We start from the raw sequence: 23,969 nt of genomic DNA, 5'->3' as shown, positions 1-23,969 counted from the left end.
CAGGGCAAGAAAGGACTTTGAGAAGCATGTGCAGAAGACAAGAGAACTTTCTTCCTGAGTTTAGCTTCCTCATCTCTGCATCATGGCTTGGGTGGCAAATCCCCGATCCTAACTGTGCTCACTCCAGTATCCAGATGGAGAGTACCCAGTTCCAATGATTATGAAGTTCTAATTCCTGATATTAGATTCCTTTCTTACTAAATAATCTACAGCACTTTTTATTTCCTTCACTAAAGAATAAATACAATTTCATGGCTTACTTTTTGTTCAGTATGTGTTGAATAACTGGAAGCATTAATATTGTGAAGTGCATTAAGTAAATCTATTATAAACTGAGGAAAGGAAAAAGAAAAAAAAATACCAACTTTTTACCTTAATATAGATGCTGTAGGTTGACTTCATCAAGGCAATATGTAATGCCAGAGCCTTTAAAAATTATCTTTGTAATACAGTATTGGTTCTCTAAACCTACTCTAGAGCAACTCTAAACAGAGAAGACACTTTTGATGTATCACTTCAGTCAGTGAGAATATATAGTTCACAGAGATTCTGAAAGCCATTTATTGTGTAAAACAAAATAATCCATTCCAAAAATGTTTAACATTCATTGTGTTTTTTTTTTAAGTCCACACAGAGAGTTTAATGTAGGTAGATTCTCTGGGCTCTACTGTTATACGAGTGACTTAAACACATATTTCAACCATTGGAGGAGGCCAATTGATCTAGATATACAGAATGCGATTGAAAAATTTTCCTGTTCAAAAGTTAATTGAAATATACTAAAACAACCACATGCTACCTGGACATCTTAACTCCATCACAGTATAAAATTAACAAAGTTTATTTCTTTATAACAAAGTAGATTTGGCCTCAGCTATCAACATATTATGAAACTTTGAATTCATTGATTTGACAAGACATTTACTTTTACTGTTAGATTAATATTCTTTTAACAATCTGAATTTTGAAGTTTAAAATATCATTCCCTCGGACTAAAGGGAACAAATTTTTTAGGTCATATTTACATGTGCCAGGAAGATATGATAGCTCATAAACAAGAATAGAATTTTGATGTTGTCACCACAAAAAAAATTAAAAAACAATGTTGGGGAGGGATAGATATATTCATTAGATTGATTAAATATTTCTATAACGTATACATTGATCAGAACATCACATTGTACTCCATAAATATATCCAATTATCTTCAATTTAAACTAAATACAAAAGAAAAATAAATGATTTTTAAAATTAAAAAGAACTTGAAATAAAACTAAATATTATTATCTACTAAAGAATCTTAACACGGTATGATTTAAAAAAGTATACACTGTTAATCTTTGTCTGTAATGGGCTTAACATATTTTACTTAGATAAATATTAATTTATATGACTACTTCAGAATAAGTAAGCTAAATAACTAAAAGAGAATGATAACAGAAATGTAATCCGATAGAATAGTGAAATTATTCCTTGCTTCTGTGAAAGAATGAATGTCATATTCTCATGAGGGATACAGCCTTTTTCCAGCTAAACTTACTTTTTTACTCCAAAGTTTCCTCATGGCACTTTTCATTTCTGCATTCCTCAGGGTATAGATCAGTGGGCTCAACATGGGAGTTATAAAAGTTAAAACCACAGTCATGGATTTATCAATGGGAAAGGTGGAGTTGGGCCTTGCAAACAGGAAGATGCAGGGGACAAAGAATAAAATGACCACAGCGATGTGGGACGCACAGGTGTAGAAAGCTTTGCGCTTCCCTTCAAAACTCTGAGTCTTAAGAGAGTGTAATATGACCCCATAGGAAAGCAGGAGAGTAAAGAAGGTAACAGTACAAATCACTCCTCCATTAGCTATCATAGAAAGTCCAATGACATAGGTAATTGTGCAAGCAAGTTTCAATAAGGAGTACAAATCACACAGGAAGCTGTCAATGACATTGGGTCCACAGAAAGGGAGCTGATAAATAAAGAGAAATTGAACCAATGAGTGAAGAAAGCCTCCAATCCAGGCCACCAACAGCATGAGAACACAGACTCGACGATTCATGATGATCAAATAATGAAGAGGCTTACAGATGGCCACGTATCGGTTGTAGGCCATTACCACTAGAAGAATGACTTCAGCACCAGCAAATAAATGATCCATAAAAAGTTGAGCCATACAACCCTGAAAGGAAATGGTCTTTTTCTCAGAGAGCAAGTCAACAATCATTTTGGGAGCAATGGCAGTAGAATAGATGGTATCTATAAATGATAAAGAAGCCAGAAAAAAGTACATGGGGGAACCCAGGGACTGGCTGGCCATGATGGTCACCATGATAAGCAGGTTGCCCATTATCGTCACAATGTAGATGAGTAAGAATGTGACAAATAAAACTTTTTGGCCCTCAGGGATCTGTGTGAGCCCCAAGAGGATGAATTCAGTCACATGTTTCCTATTTTCCATGTGTTCTTCTGAAGGTATTGGACTAAGCTGTCAGAGCCTATAAACAAAAGGGTCAATGATAAATTAGAGATTATTTGTCAGAAGCTCCGTGTCAAAAATGTAATGCCTTACTCAGCCATGATTCCCCTGACCACACAGAGCAGCTCATTAGAAAAGGAGTGTTTAGAGTCTCCTCCCACAATTATCCTTTTCATTTTTACAAAATTTATTGCTTTAACCACAATGACAAGGTTTCAGGGTTCTAACTGGAAGTATGTGTGAGTGGATATATATATGTGAGGTATGTCTATTATACCTCAAAATAGAGATATTCCTAGAGAATGTCTCTTAAAAAGACTAGATTTTTGACATTTATATAGTATTTCTCCTTTTCTTTTCCTCAAAAGGATTTTTCCTTCCATGATCTATCAAGAAAACAGTCTTATATGTGTTGACTTTACTTATATGTTTATGTAAATTAGTACCCAGTATACGGAGCATAAAATTACAGTCTAATGTTTAGATATTTGCCACTCTGAAACACTCTACTGTGAGCTCCTAGAATCCAGGAATAACTCACTCAAAGAACCAGACACATTGTGAGTGCTCACTAAATGTTTATTAAATTTTATTTAATTAAACTGAATTTCAAAGCTCAGAGAGCAAGTGCATGGAAATAAATGTATTAAAATCTTCCCAGCCATGAAGGTCCAATGAAATAAATGTTTTATTTGAAAACACACAATACACACACACACACACACACACACACACACTGAATTTTGATCTATTGCAACCTAGGTCATTACAGGAAAAAATAAACAGGTAATACAAATCGAAGTGCAGGGGCACTGCGTAGACATTTTTCCCACTTTTCACATTTGTTTAAGACTGATGATGGCTAATTACGGAATAATTCACAATGTAAAAATAAAGACTCCAGGCAAAATCATGGTGTAGTAGAAATAATTCTATACAAAAAATCTGAAAATATTAGTTGATTTTTAGTTTAGTCATCTCGGGAAAATCACATCCCACCGTATAATTCCTTATTGCAAATCTAATGATCCTTCCAGATAAATGAGTTTCTGGATTCTTATCATTGACACATGTATCCTAAACAACATGATGACATTTTTGCTGGTAGACCATTTTTATATAAATCAGGCTTTGTATGTGCTAAAGATTATTTGATTATTGAAGTAATCAATACATAAGGGTTTTTTCATATTATTAGCTTGTGGCTATTTGAAATTATGCCAAATATAAGATATTCATTCTCACTTGAGTAAAATAAATCAAATCATCTGTTGGGCATTTCAGATGTGATCCAGGTCCAATTTTATGTGTCATATATACAAGTTTGTATTAGCAGGATTATTTGAAATATGCTCTGTGTTAGTGATGTTCATTTGTGATGGTCAGATTATTCTATCCTTTATGCATCAAGGCAAGCCAAGACATACTCAAACATCAGAGAAAGAGTAAAAGCATAGACATAAATAAAATAAGAGATAACTTAGCAAAGGCAGATGGAAATAAGTAAAGGCCATAAGCTGAATGAAATATTGGTAAGCATTTTGGTTGAGGGACCTGAATGAGTTGAGAATAGAAGAATATCAGATTCCCAGAGCTGTCACTCAGGAGGTCGCCTGGAAGGTAACTCAGCATCTGTGTCAGCACTTGCTTCTAGGAATCTTTATACATTTAGGCCAAAGAAAAATGAAAAAATCAGATTTTAAACTTTAGAGATAACTTCCAGTAGGACAATCTCTCCTGTTGACCTTTTTGTACTTATAACACTTATTTGTTTATAGCATTTCAAGTCCTCAATAAATATTTGTTTCTAAAATGTTCTTAGGAGCATTACTATTATTCTATTGAAAATTATCAGTTTGAATGATTCCAAATTCTGTATTTTATCAATATTATATTTTATGAAAAATATATATCTGATTCAAACATTTGTATGATTCTTCAAATATCTTAACATATTCAATGAGAAAGAGCAAATCATTTAAGAAATACTCAAAAAACGTGAATCCATGATAGGTATCCCACAATAACAATTTTTACAAAATATGAAAACTCGTGTTCTGAAAAGTCTGGTGACTAGGTAAATTTATGGACCTACACATATACCTTATTAGAAAGGGTCATTTAGTGTCTATGGAAAAAGAAGTTATGAATTCCATTAGGTACAAGATCTACAGAAACTTAGGGAAAATGTCAATATCAACTTCTGCCTGTGAGTTAATTACATTAATATGCCCTTATTTTCAGTGTTTTAAAAATGTAGTGAGTAAAACTGGACACATCCTGTTATGTACCCAGTTGATCCCCTAAACTACAAAAAGATACTTCAGATTAAATTAGTTTTAATGATACATGTCAAAGAGCTACGGAGAAAGACAGATGGTGAATTTTCACGTGGTAATGTGAATGTTATTTGGGGCATATGCACGAAAGAATAGAAATCACAGATCGAAACAAATATTTGGACACTGATGTTCATAGCAGAATTATTCACAATAGCCAACAGATGGAAACAACTTAAATGCCCATCAATTAAAGAATGAATAAACAAATTGTAGTATACACATACAATGGGATATTATTCAACCTTAAAAAGCAGTGAAATTGTGATAATGGTAAAATCTGAGGGAACCTTGAAGACATGCTAATCAAGACACGAAAACGACAAATATGTTATGATCTCACTTTTATAAGGCACCTTTATAGGGCACCACAACACTGGTTACCAGGGGCTAAGGGCAGGGGATAAGGAAAAATTATGGTTTGATGGATATGGAGTTTCAGTTTAGGATGATGAAAAGGTTTGGAGATGAGCGGTGATCATGGTTACACAACAATGTGTTACGTGTATTTTACCATAATAAAAAATACTGACACAAATAAAATATCAGGACATTTAAAAATACTATATACAAGGTAAAAATATAAAGAATTATGGCAATCCTTATTATTATTAACAATGTATTGAGATGTAAGATAATGATTGTTGTATTCTCTAAATTGTATAAAGCAATCTAAATGAAGTCATTATAAATACTGAATATAGTCATGTTATATTGTTATGTCGTGCTATGCATTTTCTGTATTTCAATACGTAATTAAACAATTCCAATTAAAAATTTGGAGAAAATTATTGCCATTGTATTTATTATAATAATATTCCATAAAATGAAGAAAATGTGTATGCTGTCTTATTCTTAGAGGTTCTGGCATAAAACACTTGAGATTAAATGATAAAACCTACTTTTTAAGAAAGATACAAAACTCATTCAAATAAAGTCAATTTTGCCCCTATCATAATAGCAGTAAAAATGTTTTTGTAAATTTGTTACCTGGGTTTTCTATTTCCTCCTTGGTCACTTGTTCCAAATCCAGGCTTCTGCAGTTTTTCCTTTGGTCTTAGAAGATTACTGCCTAGTTTGAAGAAGATAAGTCAGGATTGACACCCTTTTAATCCAGGCATGACTGCAAAGAAAAGAAGAGGCCACATGGTCACAAAAGGTGCAAATGTTTTGTCACACAGGGATGTATCTCCTTTTGCCTGAACAAAGCATGATCATCTTCTTCAACTTTTGTAAACATTTTTCTTTGGATTATGGGGTCATCCTGAGTTGGTTTCAGGAATAAGCAGTTGATATGACTGACAAATCACCATATTAGAAACTTGTCATTGAGAAAATATATATTAAAATTAAAAAATTTAAAACCTCATTATTATGTTTACTGATCTCATGGATGGATTGAAGCTTTTATAGCATTCTTAGTCAATAGGTACAAGATCTACAGAAACTTAGCATTCTTAGTCATTCTTCATCAATAGTGCATTCTTAGTCAATAGTGCACAAAGATAATCTAAAAACTGGGCTTTGTTTTGAATATTTTAAAAGCACTCATATGTTCATATGACTGCTTTAATATGGTTCATGTCTAATAAGGTAATGGCTTTTATTTTACATTTGACAGTAACATTAATACCTGAGGAGAACTCACCTCCCAGGTAAGAGAAGATATGACTTAATCAACAATGAACAACAAAATATTTCACTGAGTCGTTCAAACTGTTTTTCCTCAAGGCTGCTTATTCCAAATTAATTCACTGAGGAATCATGCCCCAGAGAACAGAGCCCTCTCAGATGATCTTTCCAGGGCATTCTATATTTTTAGAAGGTTTTCCTGGACAATTACTTTAGGATAATTAAGTGCAAAAAATAGCATTGCAACATCAAAGAGCAAGTCTCTTATTAAAAACAAAGACATAAAGTTGCATGAACAAGATTCCTTTGCTTCTGATTAATAAGTATATATTTGAAATTCTCCACTCTAAGAAGGCACTGGAATTAAATGGAAAGCTTAAGGCTTTGTGTATGGCAAACATACCTAATGAGAATAGCACAAGATTATTGCTAATCAACTTACCAGAAGTTTCAATCTAACACAGATGAGATAACACCCACACATCAAACCCATCTCAGAAATTTTGTCCAGAGGGGGAAACATCTTCCTTAAAAACAACTGCAGAACCTAGTATTTAAGACGTATAATTTTAAAATTATGAAATAAGACAAGAAAAAATAAAATTAAATACAGAAATATTTGACAGTTGATATTCAGGTGTCTTTTATATAATGATGGCAGCTGCTGAAGTCAGAATCTCTCTACATATCCTCCAATAAAACATTCAATACACAAAACACAGCATGTACATAATATCACACATAACTAGGATATACAGCATAACTGACACTAAGGATACTATGAATCTCAAATTACCTCTAAATAGAAAAATAAACATCAAATCCCAGCATAGAAATCTCTGCAGCTCCAAACAGAGAGGAAGGTGAGGGAACCCTGAAGAGACTGTAGAGAACAGGAGAGGGAAGTAGGAAGCCCAAAGGAGATGGAGTACAGCCGGAATCACCCACAAAATTGTGTCACACTAATTTCAATATCATTAATGAAAGGGGTCTGATGTCTGATATAGCAGGATGTTGAGCAGAGGAAAATAATGAAAATATGCAGTACCTACAATGATATTCTCCAAAAGGCATCACTTCTCAGGGATATGATGATGAGTAGCAAGGAAAGGTACTTTTGGATGACTTCCTGGTAAAGGAAAGTAAAGAACTTAAAAGAAGAAATTAAAGTCCTGAGGAAACAAAGAAGTATGACAAAATCTAAAGGTATTCTAATTCTTCCTTCCTCACTTAAATGTTGTGCTATGCAAAAAAATTATAAAGAAGCCACCTAAGAACTAAAAATCTTAGAAGACACCCAAAAACCTTAATTCTTCCTCTATCTATACAGAGCCTTACTTCAGCACTTCAAAATGAACAGAAGACATAAATCAATGTAACTCCATAGAAAGCTCTGGTAAGAAGAAACCAGAAAAGGAGAATCATAACAATTCAATTCATGACCCCCACTGAGAGAACCAAGAGCAAAGAACATTTACAAAACTGTGTAAGTTGAGTTCCCAAAAAAGTCGTTTCTGCTATATTAGTATGCAGAATTTGTTGGTGCGTGCTCTAGGGAATAACACCTGTAACAAAGCAATGGACAGAGAGAGATATTAACATGAACATAATTGCATCAAAAGCCAGTATTATAGAAAATTTTGAGGTAGGGGTGGCCTCAAAGATGTCCTAATCAAGGTAAACAGTTTGAATCTTTGTATGCTTAATTCAATCAGTAATTTGATGCAGGCAAAGATAAGCTGGGATGTACCATGCCTGACAGGTAGGGATAAGTTTGGTCTCAAAATAAGGAAATTATTAGATTCAGATGGAAAGATATTCTGCAAAGCAAATGGGAGATGTTCCTCAAAATATTAATGTAATAAAAAATTAAAGAAGTACTAGAAATCTGTTCAGGTTAAAATAAAGCATAATATCAAGTAAATTTAATGTATAACTCTAGATTTGATGCTGAACTCCCAAAAAAATTTCTATAGAAAACATTATTGGGTCCAGGGTGGAGTCACATGCCTGTAGTCCCAGCTTCTCTGGAGGTTAAGGCAGGAAAATTGTGAGTTCAATCTCAGCCTGGGCAAAATAGGGAGAACCTGTCTCTAAATGGAAAAAAAAGTAAAAGAAAACTATTTAGTTGGTGCTATTTGAATACCGATGTATAATGGGTAATAGTGTTGTTTGGATTTTACTTAATTTGATAATTCTCTGTTTATGCAAGTCAATGTCTTTGTTCTTACAGGATATACATGTTGAAATATTTAGGAGTAAAAGGTCATGTTGTATAATGTCCAAAATATCCAAAACAATCTTGAAAAAGAACTTCCTGGTTTTCCTACTACCATAAACCACAGTCATCAAGACAGTATGATACCAACATTAGGTTAGATGCATGGATCAGTGGAACAGAACTGACAATTGAAACAAACCCTGGCATTTATTGTCAACTCATTTTTGACAAGGGTGTCAAGGCAAATTGAAGGCGGAAAAGAGTCTTTTCAAGAAATGATGATGAAACAATTGAATATCCACACATAAAAGAAGGAAGCTGGATTCTTACCTCACACTATACACAGAATTAACTCCAAATGAATAAAAGACCTAAATGTAAAAGCTGAAAACATCTAATATCTGGATAAAATAGATTAAATCGTAATGACTTCATGTTAGGCATGATTTTTAAGAAATGCCCAAAAGCATAAATAATAAAAAGATAAGTAGACAAGTAGCACATTATCAAAATTAAAAATTGTTGAATTTCAAAACATACCATCAAAAAGTACAACTTAAACAATGGGAGAAAGTATTTGCAAGCCATATATATGATAAGGGAGGTCCTACAACTCAATTAGTTTTTAAAGGTAGACAAAAGTTTAGAATAGATATTTCCCCAAGAAAAATATACAAACAACTGACAAGCACAAGAAAAAATGCTTAACATCATTATACATTAGAAAATTTCCAGTCAAAATCATATGAAATTATTGTTTCACACACACACTGAGATGTCTAAAATGAAAAAGACAGACAATAACAGGTGTCTCTGAGGATATGGAAAGATTGAATACTGATACATACATTGCAGGTAAGATTGTACAAGGGTGCAGTCACTTTGAAAAACAGGTGGACAGTTCCTCAAAAAGTTAAATGTAGACCAAAACTTTCAGTTAAATAAGAGAAATAAGTTCCAGATATCTATTGTACAACATAATGACTATAGTTAATAACAGTGTATTATATACCTAAAAATGCTAAGAGAGTAGTAAATTCTCATCACACAAAGAAAAGTGTGACTTTGTGAGGTAAGGAATATTAATTCACTGTATTTATCCATTCCATAATGCATACATCTATCAAAACATCATGTAGACCATTAATATATTTGTCAATTTTAAAAATGAATAATTAAATATTTAAGCACAGCAGTAATATATCATCCAGAAATTCCATTGCTGGGTATACACACAAGATAAATAAAAATATATGCCAGATAAACTGTAAACAAAAGTTTATTATGGTATTATTCACAATAGCTAAAAAATAGAAATAACCCAAATGCCTATCAGCTGATGAATAGATAAATAAAATGTGTCATATCCATACAATGGCTTGTTACTGACCCATAAAAAAGAAAGTATTGACTCTTGCAAAAACACTGATGAATCTTAAAAGCATTACACCAAGTGAAAGAAACCAAGTACAAGTACATATGCTGTACATATTGTATAATTCTATTTATATGAAACAGCTACAGTAAGTAAATCCACAGAGAAAGAAAATAGATTCGTGGCTGCCAGGGCATGAGGGTGGAATGCAGTGACTATTAATTGCTAATAAAATTTTTTATGGGATAAAGAAATGTTCCAGAATTAGATAGTAGAGATAGTTGCAGAACTTTTGAACATACTAAAAATCATTGAGTTATCTACTTTAAAATGTTTAATTTTATGATGTGTCAGTTATATCTCAATAAATAAAATTTGTGCTTTTATAAAGCTCCATTCCCTTTCCTCCTCTTTTGTGCTGTTATTGTCATACAAATTATATTTGTATACATTATAAGAGCATTAAATCTATTTCTACTTATCGTTTACGCAGTTAAATCAGATAGAAGGAAAAGATTTTAAAGAAAAATACATTTATACTGTATTTTATGTTTGCCTATGTAGTTATCTTTACCAGTGAACTTTGTTTCTTTATGGGGATTTAGGATACTCTAAATAGTGCCTTTTCATTTCACCCTAAAAGACAACCTTTTGTATCTTATAGAGCAAGTCTACTAGTTATAATTATTCTGAATTTTTGTCTATCTGGAAATATATTATTCTTTTCTTCATTTATAAAGTATGATTTTACATAATGGATAATTTTTGAAGATAGTGTTTTTTTTTCTTTCAGCACTTTCAAATGTCACCCCATTTCTATCTGCCATCCATCATTTCTGATGAGATATTGGCTGTTAATTTTATTGATAATATCTTGTAGGTGATAAGTTGCTTCTTTCTTTCTACATTAAGATTCTCAGATGAGTGTGGTGACTCACATCTGTAATCCCAGCATTTTGGGAAGCTAAGTTAGGTGGATCCCTTGATCTCGGGAGTTCCAGACTAGCCTGGGCAACATGGCAAAACTTTGTCTCTACAGAATATACAAAAATTATCCAGGCATGGTGGTAGTCATCTTTAGTCCCAGCTACTCTGGTAGCTAAGTCAGGGTGATCACTTGAGCCTAGAAGGTTGAGACTGCAGTGAGCCATGATTACACCACTACTCCCCAGGCTGAGTGACAGAATGAGATCCTGTCTCAAAAATATAAATATTTTTCTCTTTGTCTTTGGTCTTCACAGTTTATGATGTATCTAGCAGCTGTGTGATCTCTTTAAGTTTATTCCACTTAGAGTTTGTTGAGCTTACTGGATGTGTACATAAATGCTTTTCATCAATTTTTAGTCATTCTTTTTTCAAGTATTTTTAACTCATATCTTTTATCTTCTTACTTTTCGGCTTTCATTATGTGTATGTTGATATGCTTAGGATTGTCCCATAGGTTTCTTGGAATCTGTCAATTTTTCCATATTCTTTCTCTTTCTGTCCCTTAACTGGATAATTTCAATGACCGATATTGAACTTCACTGACTCTTTTTTCTATTTGCTCAAATCTGCATTGAGCACCTTTAGTACATTTTTAATTTCAGATAGTGTACTTTCAACTGTAGGTTTTGTTTTTATATCTTTATTGACATAAATAATTCAGTTTTGTCTCACAGTTCTACAGTTCTTTCTTTTAGGTCTTTTACATGCACTTATTTTTAGTTCTTTGAATATATTTAAAATAATTTACTTAAAGCCTTTTTCCAATAAATCCAGTGTCTGAAGCAAAGTATTTATTGACTTATGTTTTTTACCCTGTGTATTAGCCATACTGTCTTTCTTCTTAGCAAGTCTCTTAATTTATTTTTTATTATGACTTTTATTTTAGGTTCAGTGGTATATGTGCAGGCTTGTTATATGGGTAAACTCAGTGTCACGGGAGTTTGAAGTACAGATTATTTCATCACCCAGGTAATATGCATATTATTTAAAGGTATTTTTTCCTCATCTTTTCTCTCCTCCCAATCTCCACTCTCAAGTAAGCCTCAGTGTCTGTAGTCCTCCTCTTTGTATCTGTGTTTTCTCATTGTTTAGCTCCCAATTATAAGAGAGGAAATACAGTATTCTGATTCTGTTCCTGCTTAGAATAATAACTTCCAGCTCCATCCATGTTGCTAGAAAGGTCATGTTCTCATCCCTTTTTATGGCTGCATCATATTCCATGGTGTACATGTACCGCATTTTCTTTTTTTTCCTGCAGTACATCATATTTGCTACCAAAATTATTAACAAATATACCACATTTTCTTTATCCAGTCTACCATTGGTGTGCATCTAGGTTGATTCCATGTCTTGGCTATTGTGAATAGTGCTGTGATGAACACAGGCATGCATGTGTCTTTATGGCAGAATCATTTATATTCCTTTGGGCATATACCCAGTAGTGGGATTGCTGGGTTGAATGGTAATTCTATTTATAGTTACTTCAAATAATACCATTGGTGGTTCATATTTCAATTTGGTTTGTGGTGGGAGTATGTATAATTTGAAATCAATTCATGATAGGGAAGCTGAAAGGATTTAGTATGTTCCTTGTGTTAGGGACAGAGTTTTACTTCCTGGCCAAAAGCCAAAAGTGGATGGTAGGAGCAAAAAAGGATGAACTGCTATGAATACACTACATTTTCTTCTACAGATCCACTTCTAATGTTTCCACTGTGTTTTCAGCTCTAGCAACCTAACTCATACAAAGCACTTTTCCTTGTGGGGCATGGTTTGGAAATTTCCAGTCTCTTTAACCAAGTCATATCTCCTTGCCAGTGATCTCTCCTCCTCTGCTATAGCTATCACCAAGTTCTGGAACAAATTTCCCCTCTTGCCCTTTCAGAGCCAGTGATGATCATGACTTCCCACTGTTGCTAGTCCTGGGTATTTCACGATTTTTAAAAAAAAGTTGTTAACTCTGAAATCTCCTCATAAATAGCCTTCAGTTGTTCCTCTGAAGAGTGGTGTCTGTTCCTGTCAGGATACTGAAATATAGGTGGGGGTGACAATTTTTAATGAGCACATTTTTTAAGGGAAATACCACAGGCATACCATTGAAGCTAAAAATCATCAAGTTTTCCTCTTCCCAATAATTATCTCATTTTTATCTCAATTAACACATACTAATATAATGAGAAATACGATATAAAGCATTAGAAAAATTACTGAGTCGATATGTTTTATTTAGCAAATCCAAAGGTGTTAACTAAAAATCTATTACATTAAATAAGAGTTCAGTACAGTGCCTGAATTCAAGATTAAACTTTCTTGAATGTAAGACACAATAATCGTCTCGAAAGTATGATGTGGAAAGGATACCTTTCATTTATGTAACCCAAATTACAAAATATAATCAGAGACAAAAAATGTGAAATACTAATATGATAAATACAAAAAAAGAATTAGCAAGGTATCTCAACAACCTAAATAAACAGAGACACTTTTCATGTTGCCAGATAGAATGATTCAATGCATTCAGATGTCAATTATTTTTCAAATTAATTATATATTTATATATTGTCAGTCAAAAGCCTCATAGGTTTCTGCAATCTTGTAAAATTATTCAAATATTAATGTTAAAATGTTGCTTAATAAGAGTATTCAGTGATAGGCCTATTATCAGATATAAAAATCTATTTACATGAACTAAAATAGTGGGATACTGGCTTAGGAATAATCAGTTAATCAAAAGAGATACTTTAGACATAGATATATAAATATTTAGACATTAAGTATGACAAACAGGTCATACTAGATTAGAGAAGCAGTTTGGACTTTTTAATATATGTGTTTTAAAAATTGGTTTTAGGGCAAGAGAAAACCATTTGAAAAATAGTTTTAAATCTTTATACACATGTACACATACAAAAACACACATTATCTTTTTCTCTAAAATCTCCCCACACACCTAAATATATGTATACTCCAAGTTTTAAATATTAAAAAATTAAGTGAACTAGAAGAGAATATTTATGAATTGTTAAGTAATCTTGAATTACAAAAACTCTAATAAAATCAGATTGACAAATATCATTAATATAAAAAGTATAAAACTTTGACACCATAAAAACTGAAAAAAATTTTGTTTAATTTCCAAATTTTTCTCAATAAAAAGATTTTGAACATGCCAATGAAATTAAAGTATATGAAAATTAAATTTATAAAAGGAGTATCAATGGTAAAGTATCGATTAACAAAATGAATGTAAATTGTTAATTTAAAGTGATACCAGTTTGCTTACATAATGCAGCTCACAAATATTAGTAAAATCTATGTTCAGTAAGGCTGTTGCAAGGAGCAACAAAAATATCTAGAAGAAATTTATTGAAAGATATGAAAGAACAACTTTTTATAAAATTTTTCAAAATTTAAGACCATTAAAAAAGACTGATCTGAATGCAAACTTATATTTATGAGTAGAAAGGTTTAATATTACAAAGATGTCATTTCTTCCCAAATTTATTGATAGCATCAATGCAATTTCAAGAAATATCCCAACAGCAATTTTTTTAACATGACAAGCTGTATATAACATGAACCAGATGTATATGGAGAAACAAAGGACAAAGAAAGTTAAATCACTTAATTTTTTAAAAAAGACAAATGTTATGAGATGCCCTCTCAGACTCAAACAGTTATTATCCAGTTATAGCAATAAACAAGGTAAGAAATAAACGAATTAGTTGACCAGGATAAACTAGAACTAGACTCAGACATAGATGAAAACTTATGTGAAAGGATTGACTAATAAATGATGCTTAGACAGCCAAGTATCTACATTAAGAGTATAATAAAACTGAACATGTACTTCATAGTGTACACAAAAATTAATATTCTGTGAATTAAAATTGAAAATTAAAAATTGCACAATTTTACAATCTTTAGAAAACAATATAAAATGGTATTTTGCTGGCCATATGACAGAGAAGGACTTCTTAAGTAAGATATAGAAGGGCTAACTATACATATAAGGACTGAGAAACTTTACTACATTAAGAAGTTTCTATTCTCAAAATATGCTATAAAGGTATAGTAATCAAAACAGCAAGTTTCCATAGACGAGTGGAACAAAGCAGAGAGCCCAGAAATAAATCAGCCATACAATCAATTGGTTTTTGATAAAGGTGCCAAGAACACAAAATAGAAAAAAGACAGTGCTTTTAATAACTGGCATTGGGACACCTAGTTAGCCACATGCAGAAGAATGAAATTAGACCTTTATCTCATATCATGTACAAAAGTCAACTCAAAATGGAATAAAGACAATAAAGACTTAAATGTAAGACTGGAAACTATACAACTATTGAAGAAAACAGGGGGAAATCTCCATGACACTGCTCTGGACAATAATTTTTTGGATATGAACCTAAAAGCACAGGCAACCAAAAGCAATGAATAGATAAATGGGATTACATTGAACTGAAAACCTTCTGTAAAGAAAGGGAACAATTAACAGTGTGAAAAGACAACCTACAGAATAGAAGAAAAATATTTGCAAACCATATATCCGATAAAAGCTTAATATCCAAAATATATAAGGAACTCAAACAAATCAATAGAAAGAAAAATAACACAAATAAATAATAGGCAAAGGATCTTGTATTTGTTGTCATGCTGCTGATAAAGACATACTTGAGACTGGGCAATTTAAAAAAGAAAAGGGTTTAATGGACTTACAGTTCCACATGGCTGTGGAGGCATCACGATCATGGTGGAAGGCAGGGAGGAGCAAGTCATGTCTTATATGAATGGCAGCAGGCAAAGAGAGAGAGCTTTTGCAGGGGAACTCCTATGTATAAGACTATCAGATCTTGTGAGACTTATTCACTATCATGAGAATACCACAGGAGAGACTTGCCACCATGATTCAATTACCTCCCACTGGGTCCTTCCCACAACACATGGCAATTCAAGATGAGATTTGAATGGGGACACATCTAAACCATATCATTGCACCCAAGGCCCATCCCAAATCTCGTGTCCTCACATTTCAGAACCAATCATGCCTTCCCAAAAGTCTCCCAAAGTCTTAACTCATTTCAGCATCAACTCAAACTTCACAGTCCAAATTTCATCCGAGACAAGGCAAGTCCCTTCCACCCATGAGCCTGTAAAATCAAAAGCAAATTAGTTACTTCTGAGATACAGTGGGGCTACAGGCCTTGGGTAAATACATCCATTCCAAACGGAAGAACTTGGCCAAAACAAAGGGGCTACAAGCCCCATGCAAGTCTGAAATCCAGAAGAACAGTGAAATCTTAAGACTCCAAAATGATCTCCTTTGACTCCTTGTTTCACATCTATGTCATGCTGATGCAAGAGGTGGGTTCCCATGGTCTTGGGCAGCTCTGACCCTGTGGCTTTGCAGGCTACAGCCTCCCTCCTGGCTGTCTTTACTAGCTGGTGTTGAGTGTCTGCAGGTTTTATAGGCACATGGTGCAAGCTGTCAGTGGATCTACCATTCTGGGGTCTGGAGGACAGTGGCCCTCTTCTCACGGTTCCACAGCTCCTCCAAGTGAGGACTCTGAGTCAAGGCTCCAACTGCATATTTTCCTACTACCCTGTTCTAACAGAGGTACTCCATGAGCTGCCCTGCCCTGCAGCAAACTTCTGCCTGGACATTTAGGCATTTCCATACATTCTCTGAAATCTAGGCAGAGGTTCCCAAATCCCATTTCTTGACTTCTGTGCACCTGCAGGCTCAAAACCATGGGGAAGCTGCCAAGTCTTGGGGCTTGCACCCTCTGAAAACATGTCCCAAGCTGTACCTTGGCCCCTTTTAGTCATGGCTGGAGCAGCTGAGACACAGGGCACCAAGTCCCTAGACTGCACACAGCAGAAGAAGCCTGGGCCAGGCCCATGAAACCTTTTTTTTTTTTTTTTCTAGGCCTCCAGGCCTGTGTTAGGAGTGGCTGCTGCAAAGGTCTCCGAGATGTCCCAGAGACATTTTCCATGTTGGCTTAGTGATTAACATTCAGCTTCTCATTACTTATGCAAATTTCAGCAGCTGGCTTAAATTTCTCCTCAGAAAATGGGATTTTCTTTTCTGTCACATTGTAAGTCTGAAAATTTTCCAAACATTTATGCTCTGTTTCCTTTATAAAATGAATGCCTTTAACAGCATCCAGGTCACCCCTTGAATGCTTTGCTGCTTAAAAATTTCCTCTGCCAGATACCCTACATCATTTCTCCCAAGTTCAAAGTTCAGCAAATCTCTAGAGCAAGGGCAAAATGCCACCAGTGTCTTTGCTAAAACATAACAAGAGTCACCTTTGCTCCAGTCCCCAACAAATTCCTCATCTCCATCTGAGACCACCACAGCCTGGATTTCACTGTCTATACCATTATCAGCATTTTGGTCTAAGCCATTCAACAAGTCTCTAGGGAGTTTCAATCTTTCCCATGTTTTTCTGTCTTCTTCTGAGCCCTCCAAACTGTTACAACCTCTGCCAGTTACCCAGTTCCAAAGCCCACTTCCACATTTTTGGGTATCTATTCAGCAGGGCCCCACTCCTGGTACCAATTTACTCTATTAGCCTGTTTTTACACTGCTGATAAAGATATACCCAAGACTGGGTAATTTACAAAAGAAAGAGGTTTAATGGACTTACAGTTCCATATAGCTGTGGAAGCCTCACAATCACCGTGGAAGGCAAGGAGGAACAAGTCATGTCTTACATAAACGGCAGCAGACAAGGTTTCTGAGAGCTTGCGCAGGGAAATTCCTCTTTATAAAACCATCAGATCTCATGAGGCTTATTCACTATCCTGAGAACAGCAGGAGAAAGACTTGCCCCCATGATTCAATTAACTTCCACTAGGTCCGTCCCACAACATGTGGGAATTCAAGATGAGACTTGAATAGGGACGTAGCCAAACCATATCCGATCTGAGTAAGCATTTCTCTAAACAAGACATAAAAATGAACAATATGTATATTTAAAAATCTCAAAATCATTAATCATCAGAGGAATGCAAATTAAAACCACAATTAAATATTATCTCACACCTGTTACACTGACTATTATCAAAAAGACAAAAGACAGTAAATGTTGGTGAGGATGTGGAGAACAGGGAACCCTTGCACACTGTTGCTAGTAATGCAAATTAGTACAGCTATTATGGAAAACAGTATGAAGAGTTCTCAAAAATTAAAACTATCATATGACCCAGCAATCCCATTACTAGGTATATATTTTTTAGAAAGAAAATCAGTATGTCGGGTACAGTGGCTCACACCTGTAATCCCAGCACTTTGGGAGGTCATGGCAGGTGGATCACTTGAGGTCAGGTGTTTGAGATGAACCTGGCAACTTGGCAAAACCCCACCTTTAATAAAAATACAGGAGGCTATGGCAGGATAATTGCTTGAACCCAGGAGGCATAGATTGCAGTGAGCTGAGATCATGCCATTGCACTCCAGCCTGGGCAACAAGAGTACAAGCCTCAAAAAAAAAAAAAAAAGGAAAAAAAATCACTATGTAAAAGAGATACATGCACAACTACATTCACTGCAGCATTATTCACAATAGCCAAGATACAGAATCAACTTAAGTGTCCATCAGTGCATAAATGGATAAAGAAAATTCGGTGTATATATACTCAATGAATACTCTTTAGCCTTTAAAAGGAAGGAAATCCTGTCATTTGTGACAATGTGGATGAACCTGGAGGACATTGTGTTAAGCGAAGTAACCCAGGCATAGAAAGACAAATACCACACACTCTCACTTATATATGGAATCCAAAAAAGTTGAACTCATAATGGTAGGAAGTGGAATAATGGTTACCAGGGGGTTTGGGGAGATTTTGGTCAAAGAATACAAAATTTCAATTGTATAGGGGGAATAAATTCAAGAGATTTATTGTACAACATGGTCACTATAGTTAGTAACAATGTATTGTATTCTTGGAAGTTGCTAAGAGAGTAGATTTTAAGTGTTTTCTTCACAAAAAATGCTAACTAGATAAGGTAATGCAGATGTTAAATAGCTCAATTTAGCCATTCCCTAATGTATACCTTTTTTTTTTTTTTTTTTGAGACGGAGTCTTGCTCTGTCACCCAGGCTGGGGTGCAGTGGTGTGATCCCGGCTCACTGCAACCTCTGCCTCTCGGGTTCAAGCGATTCTCCAATTTTAACAAAGGAAGGAATATGAAAATCTAAACAATACCTTTTAGGGAAAAGTACATACGTAGTTAACCTATTTTAACTATGATTAACAAAAAGTTTAGCAAGAGTTTATCTCTGGGAGAAGCAGAGGAATGGCATCAGGGTGCTACACACAGGTAGTTTCAATTAAATTGACAATATTCTGAATTTCACATGCAATTTGATATGCATACAAATTATAAAATTTTAAAGTAATAAACATTATAAAATATTTTTTTATTTAGAAAAGTAAATTCTTGTACATTATGTCTCTAGACTTGTTTCTGTTACTTCATTTCTGCTTCTGTTACTTTATATCCTCTGACTAATGTACAACGTGAGGACTATAGGTAATAAAATTGTACTCTATTGGTATTCATGCTAAATGAGTAGATGTTATCTGCTTTTCCACAAAAAGTGAGTATTTTAGTTGATGCATATATTAATTTGCTTCACAATAGTAACCTTTTTATTCTCTACATGTATCCCATAACATCATCTTCTATATTTTCAACATACATAATAAAATTTATTTCAAAAAATTAACTTTTACAAAGAATAGACAATGTTCTATATCACAATGAAAGCAATTCAATCTTCTTCTTGTTTTCTGATGTCCTTAGGTGGCTGCACACTGAGAAAAACTTGTTTTTTAACATGAAATTGAAAACCAAACTTTTGCTTATACCACAACAAATCATGTTTAAGTAGTATCTTTACAATCTTGGCTCACTGCAACCTCCACCTCCCAGGTGGAGGAGCAATTCTTTACCTCAGCCTCCCAAGTAGCTGGGATTACAGGCACCCACCACCATGCTCAGCTAATTTTTGTATTTTTAGTAGAGACAGTGTTTTACCATCTTGGCCAGGCTGGTCTTGAACTCCTGACCTCGTGATCCACCTACCTCAGCCTCTCAAAGTGCTGGGATACAGGCATGAGCCACCGCACACAGCCAATAGTGTAATTAAAGACAATATCAACTGTCATCCAAATACCCTGAACTGGAAATGCATAGACATGATCTGAGGAATGGAAGTAATCTTAAAACAAAAATAATAATACAGAAAACTGCTGCTTTTCCGATAGAATAATAAACAATAAGATTTAAAAACCACCCTCTTGGCCCCAGAAATTTGTTCTAAGTATTAACCAAATTGCTTTCTCATGAATTTGAGTAAAAGTACATCTACGGAGGTGGCTCGTGTTTTCTCTTTTGAAAAGAATATGTCACTTTTTTCTAATTCCTATTTCAATATAAACTGAGAAAAATAAAGTTACAAGGTGAGCTTGGTTTTATTTTTACTTATACGAAGACAAACACCTGTGACTTATTCATTCTCCAGAATTTCTCTATTAGATTGAGTCTAGTCTCAGTGGATAATTTATTCTACTTTTCTGATGGCTTTATGTAGATAGAGAGAAGCATCCCTACAGAATCTGTTGAATTGACTGCATTATCCAAATAGAATTTACTATTTGTTGCCTTAGAACTAGTAACAAACATGTTCAGGGTGGGAGATAATCTTATTCTAACTATACTTACATTTTTACGCCAGAGTTTTTTCATAGCATTTTTCATCTCTGAATTTCTCAATGTATATATTAAAGGATTCAACATGGGTGTGATAATTGTATAAAACACAGTCGTGAATTTATCAAAGGGAAAGTTGGAAACAGGTCTAACATACATGAAAATACAGGGAACAAAAAAGAGGACAACCACGATGATGCGGGAGATGCAGGTAGACAGGGCTTTACGCCTCCCTTCCTGACTATAAGTTTTAAGGGAGTTTAGGATGATTCCATAGGAGATTAGCAGAAAGGTAAAGACGACCATACAAATTGTTCCACCATTGGCAACAACAGTGAGGCCTATAAAGTAGGTGTCAGTGCATGCCAGTTCTAATAATGGGTACATGTCACAGACAAAGTTGTCAATGACATTGGGGCCACAGAATGGTAGATTGTACACAAAGACAATTTGAACCACAGAATGCACAAAACCTCCAACCACGGCCACCACCAACAGAAGGATGCAAACCTGTCGACTCATGATGTTCAAATAGTGCAGTGGCTTAGAGATGGCCACATAGCAATCATAGGCCACCACCACTAGAAGGAAGACCTCTGCACCACCAAGTAAGTGTTCTATGAAGAGCTGACCCATGCAAGCTGACAAGGAAATAGTGATTTTATCACAGAGTAAGTCTGTCATCAATTTGGGTGACATGGCAGTGGAATATGTGGCATCTATAAGTGACAAGTAGGCAAGGAAGAAGTACATTGGGGAGCCCAAGGAGGGGCTGCCAATAGTAGTCACCCCAATGAGGAGGTTTCCCATCATTGTCACAATGTATATGAGTAAAACCATGACAAATAATGCTTTTTGTACATCAGGATCCTGAGTGAGGCCTAGGAGGACAAATTCTGTAACATTGTTACTCAGTCTCATTTACTCTTCTTTCAAGCTTATATCAGAATTGAGAGCTTAGGAAAACAGGACCTGTAATGAAATAGTGAACAGGAATATGAATACATCCATTATGTCACAGCGCTCATCTACATCATTATATCTTCAATAGTCATTTATACTCAATAAACATTTACTAAGTATCTATTGAGTTCCTCATCCAATATATCTTCCCTTGAAAATTCTATATTCTTCAGAAGACTTTGTTTTCAGCCAACAGGTAAATGATCTATCTCTAAGTCTTAGTGGGTGTTCTGAACAGAAAAGTAGTTAAAGGTGAAACTATCATTCATACTTTAATAACTTCTTATTTAAAATATGTTACTTTTTTGCACACCAATCAGCTTTGATGGACAGGGAATGGTTTCCTGCTCTCAAGAAACTTACTCTTATAAACTTGTTATAAGTTATAAACTTGAAATAACTAAATTAACATAGACTCAGTCCTTCACATTTGTAGTAGTTGTAATATCCTTACAATTTAACCTGTGTAGCAACAAAATTAACCTCTTCTGAAATATCTCACACAGTGCTATGACATTCCAATGTTAAACATTCAGACCTCTGTGTCTCAAAGAATAATCACTTTTCTTTATCTCTCATTAAATTTCAAGACACTGGACTTTCACCAGTATAAATAACCTTAAAATCTCTGACTGTTCAATTTCTAGGGAGCTGTAATTCTCTCCATTACATCCTTGCCTATACCACAATTCCTAACACATTTACTATTCTAATTTGCAGCATAGGTTTAAACTGAACTAAATTAAGTCATCCCTGTCACCAGCTACTACATCAGCAACTAGTGGGGTATTTTGTTTGATTTTTTGGCAGAACTCATGGGGTGAGCTAGATATTGAGAGAGGAGAAAATATACAGTGAAAAGAGAGGTAAAGAATGGTGAAAGATGGTTTTATTTATAATGCTGTTCAGGTACTGAGTGTTCAAAAATACAACCTCAGCATCCAGATTAAAAAAAAAATGCTGAAGGAGAAACTCCAAGGTCTTTGTAATAAGGCATGGGTTTGAGTCGTTTTATTTTTAATTTTTATTTTTTATTTATTTTTTTTAAGATGGAGTCTCACTCTCTCACCCAGGCTGGAGTGCAGTGGCACTATCTCGGCTCACTGCAACCTGCACCTCCTGGTTCCAAGTTATTCTCCTGCCTCAGCCTCCTGAGTAGCTGGGACTACAGGTGTGAGCCACCATACCGGGCTAATTTTTGTATCTTTAGTAGAGATGGGGTTTCACCATGTTGGCCAGAATGGTCTCAATCTCCTGACCTCATGATCCACCTGCCTCCACCTCCCAAAGGGCTTGAGTCATTTTCTAAATGTAATTACCCTCACACATCTGTCTCAATTTGCTCACTGGAAAACACAACGGGATTGAACTAGATGAACCCAAAATCCTCTCCAGTCAAACTACCTATGATAGTGCAGCCGTACCTTATACTTATTAAATATAATGTATATAATATATATAAAATTCTCTACTTATTAGTGCAGCCCTACCTTATACTATTCTGCTGACAATTATTTATTTTTCATATTTTTATAATTAAGTAATTACCAGGCATATTACACCTACTTGAAAAATGTTAGCCTGTGGTACATGGGATTTCATAAATACAGTGAGCAAATAATGACTATAAATTTTCTACTCAGTGTTTCCTTATTTAAGAACCAAGACTTATTTGGAGAGAGGGTGCAGCACTGTGGTTAATAATGTGGACCCTGGAGCCACACTGCCTCTGCTGCAATCTCAGCTTCACCATTACCGCTTACCATGTGACTTTGGGGCACTTATTAAAACTCTCTGTGCCTCAGTTTTATGATTTTTAGAATGGAGATAACAATAGTCCTTACCTCATAGAGTTCTTGTTTTATTACAACAAAGCAAAATGCCAAGAACACTGGCTGACACGTGGTTAGAGCTCAATAAATGATAGCTATTATTAGTGTTCTTCAATGATTCACTGTGAACACAGAAACAGGGCATATCATATAGATCTTTGTCAACTTGAAAAGATTTGTAGACATAGTTCAGGAAGAAAATGATAGAATACCTATATTTCAGGAAAGCCTTTTGGGGGCACACAATAAAATTGTATGTCTTATAAAATAATGATTTAATTATGTGAGTAGTAATTTTACCTGTGACGGAATGTAGCTTGATGAGACACAAGCAGAATTACGGTAAAAAAAATTAACTGGGCCCACCATTTGTGAGAGCTCAGGAAATGAAAAGAAGGCTAAAATCAGAAAACAGAGAAATTGTAGTTA

General features: G+C 34.5%; 2 protein-coding genes across 2 annotated transcripts; both read right to left on the bottom strand.

Annotated features, from left to right (window-relative positions):
* Window positions 1–1,504: 1,504 nt before the first annotated feature.
* Window positions 1,505–2,530, bottom strand: LOC129473790 (olfactory receptor 4A15-like). Its single transcript, XM_055264715.2, has one exon. It carries the CDS (start codon window positions 2,447–2,449, stop codon window positions 1,505–1,507), a length of 945 nt encoding a protein of 314 aa, XP_055120690.2. The 5' UTR covers window positions 2,450–2,530.
* Window positions 2,531–20,601: 18,071 nt separating this feature from the next.
* LOC129473127 (olfactory receptor 4A16-like) lies at window positions 20,602–21,666 on the bottom strand. Its single transcript, XM_063632815.1, has one exon. It carries the CDS (start codon window positions 21,664–21,666, stop codon window positions 20,602–20,604), a length of 1,065 nt encoding a protein of 354 aa, XP_063488885.1.
* Window positions 21,667–23,969: the final 2,303 nt, after the last annotated feature.

This window comes from Symphalangus syndactylus, chromosome 23, assembly GCF_028878055.3.
Source record: "Symphalangus syndactylus isolate Jambi chromosome 23, NHGRI_mSymSyn1-v2.1_pri, whole genome shotgun sequence".
In the NCBI taxonomy this organism is placed as follows: domain Eukaryota; kingdom Metazoa; phylum Chordata; class Mammalia; order Primates; family Hylobatidae; genus Symphalangus; species Symphalangus syndactylus.
Note: the sequence above shows the minus strand (reverse complement) of the source record. Positions and strands in the feature narration are given on the sequence as shown.

What these genes read in the sequence shown, in the direction of transcription:
- LOC129473790 (XM_055264715.2), bottom strand. Translation starts at nt 2,449, where the DNA reads ATGGAAAATAGGAAACATGTGACTGAATTCATCCTCTTGGGGCTCACA.
- LOC129473127 (XM_063632815.1), bottom strand. Translation starts at nt 21,666, where the DNA reads ATGAGACTGAGTAACAATGTTACAGAATTTGTCCTCCTAGGCCTCACT.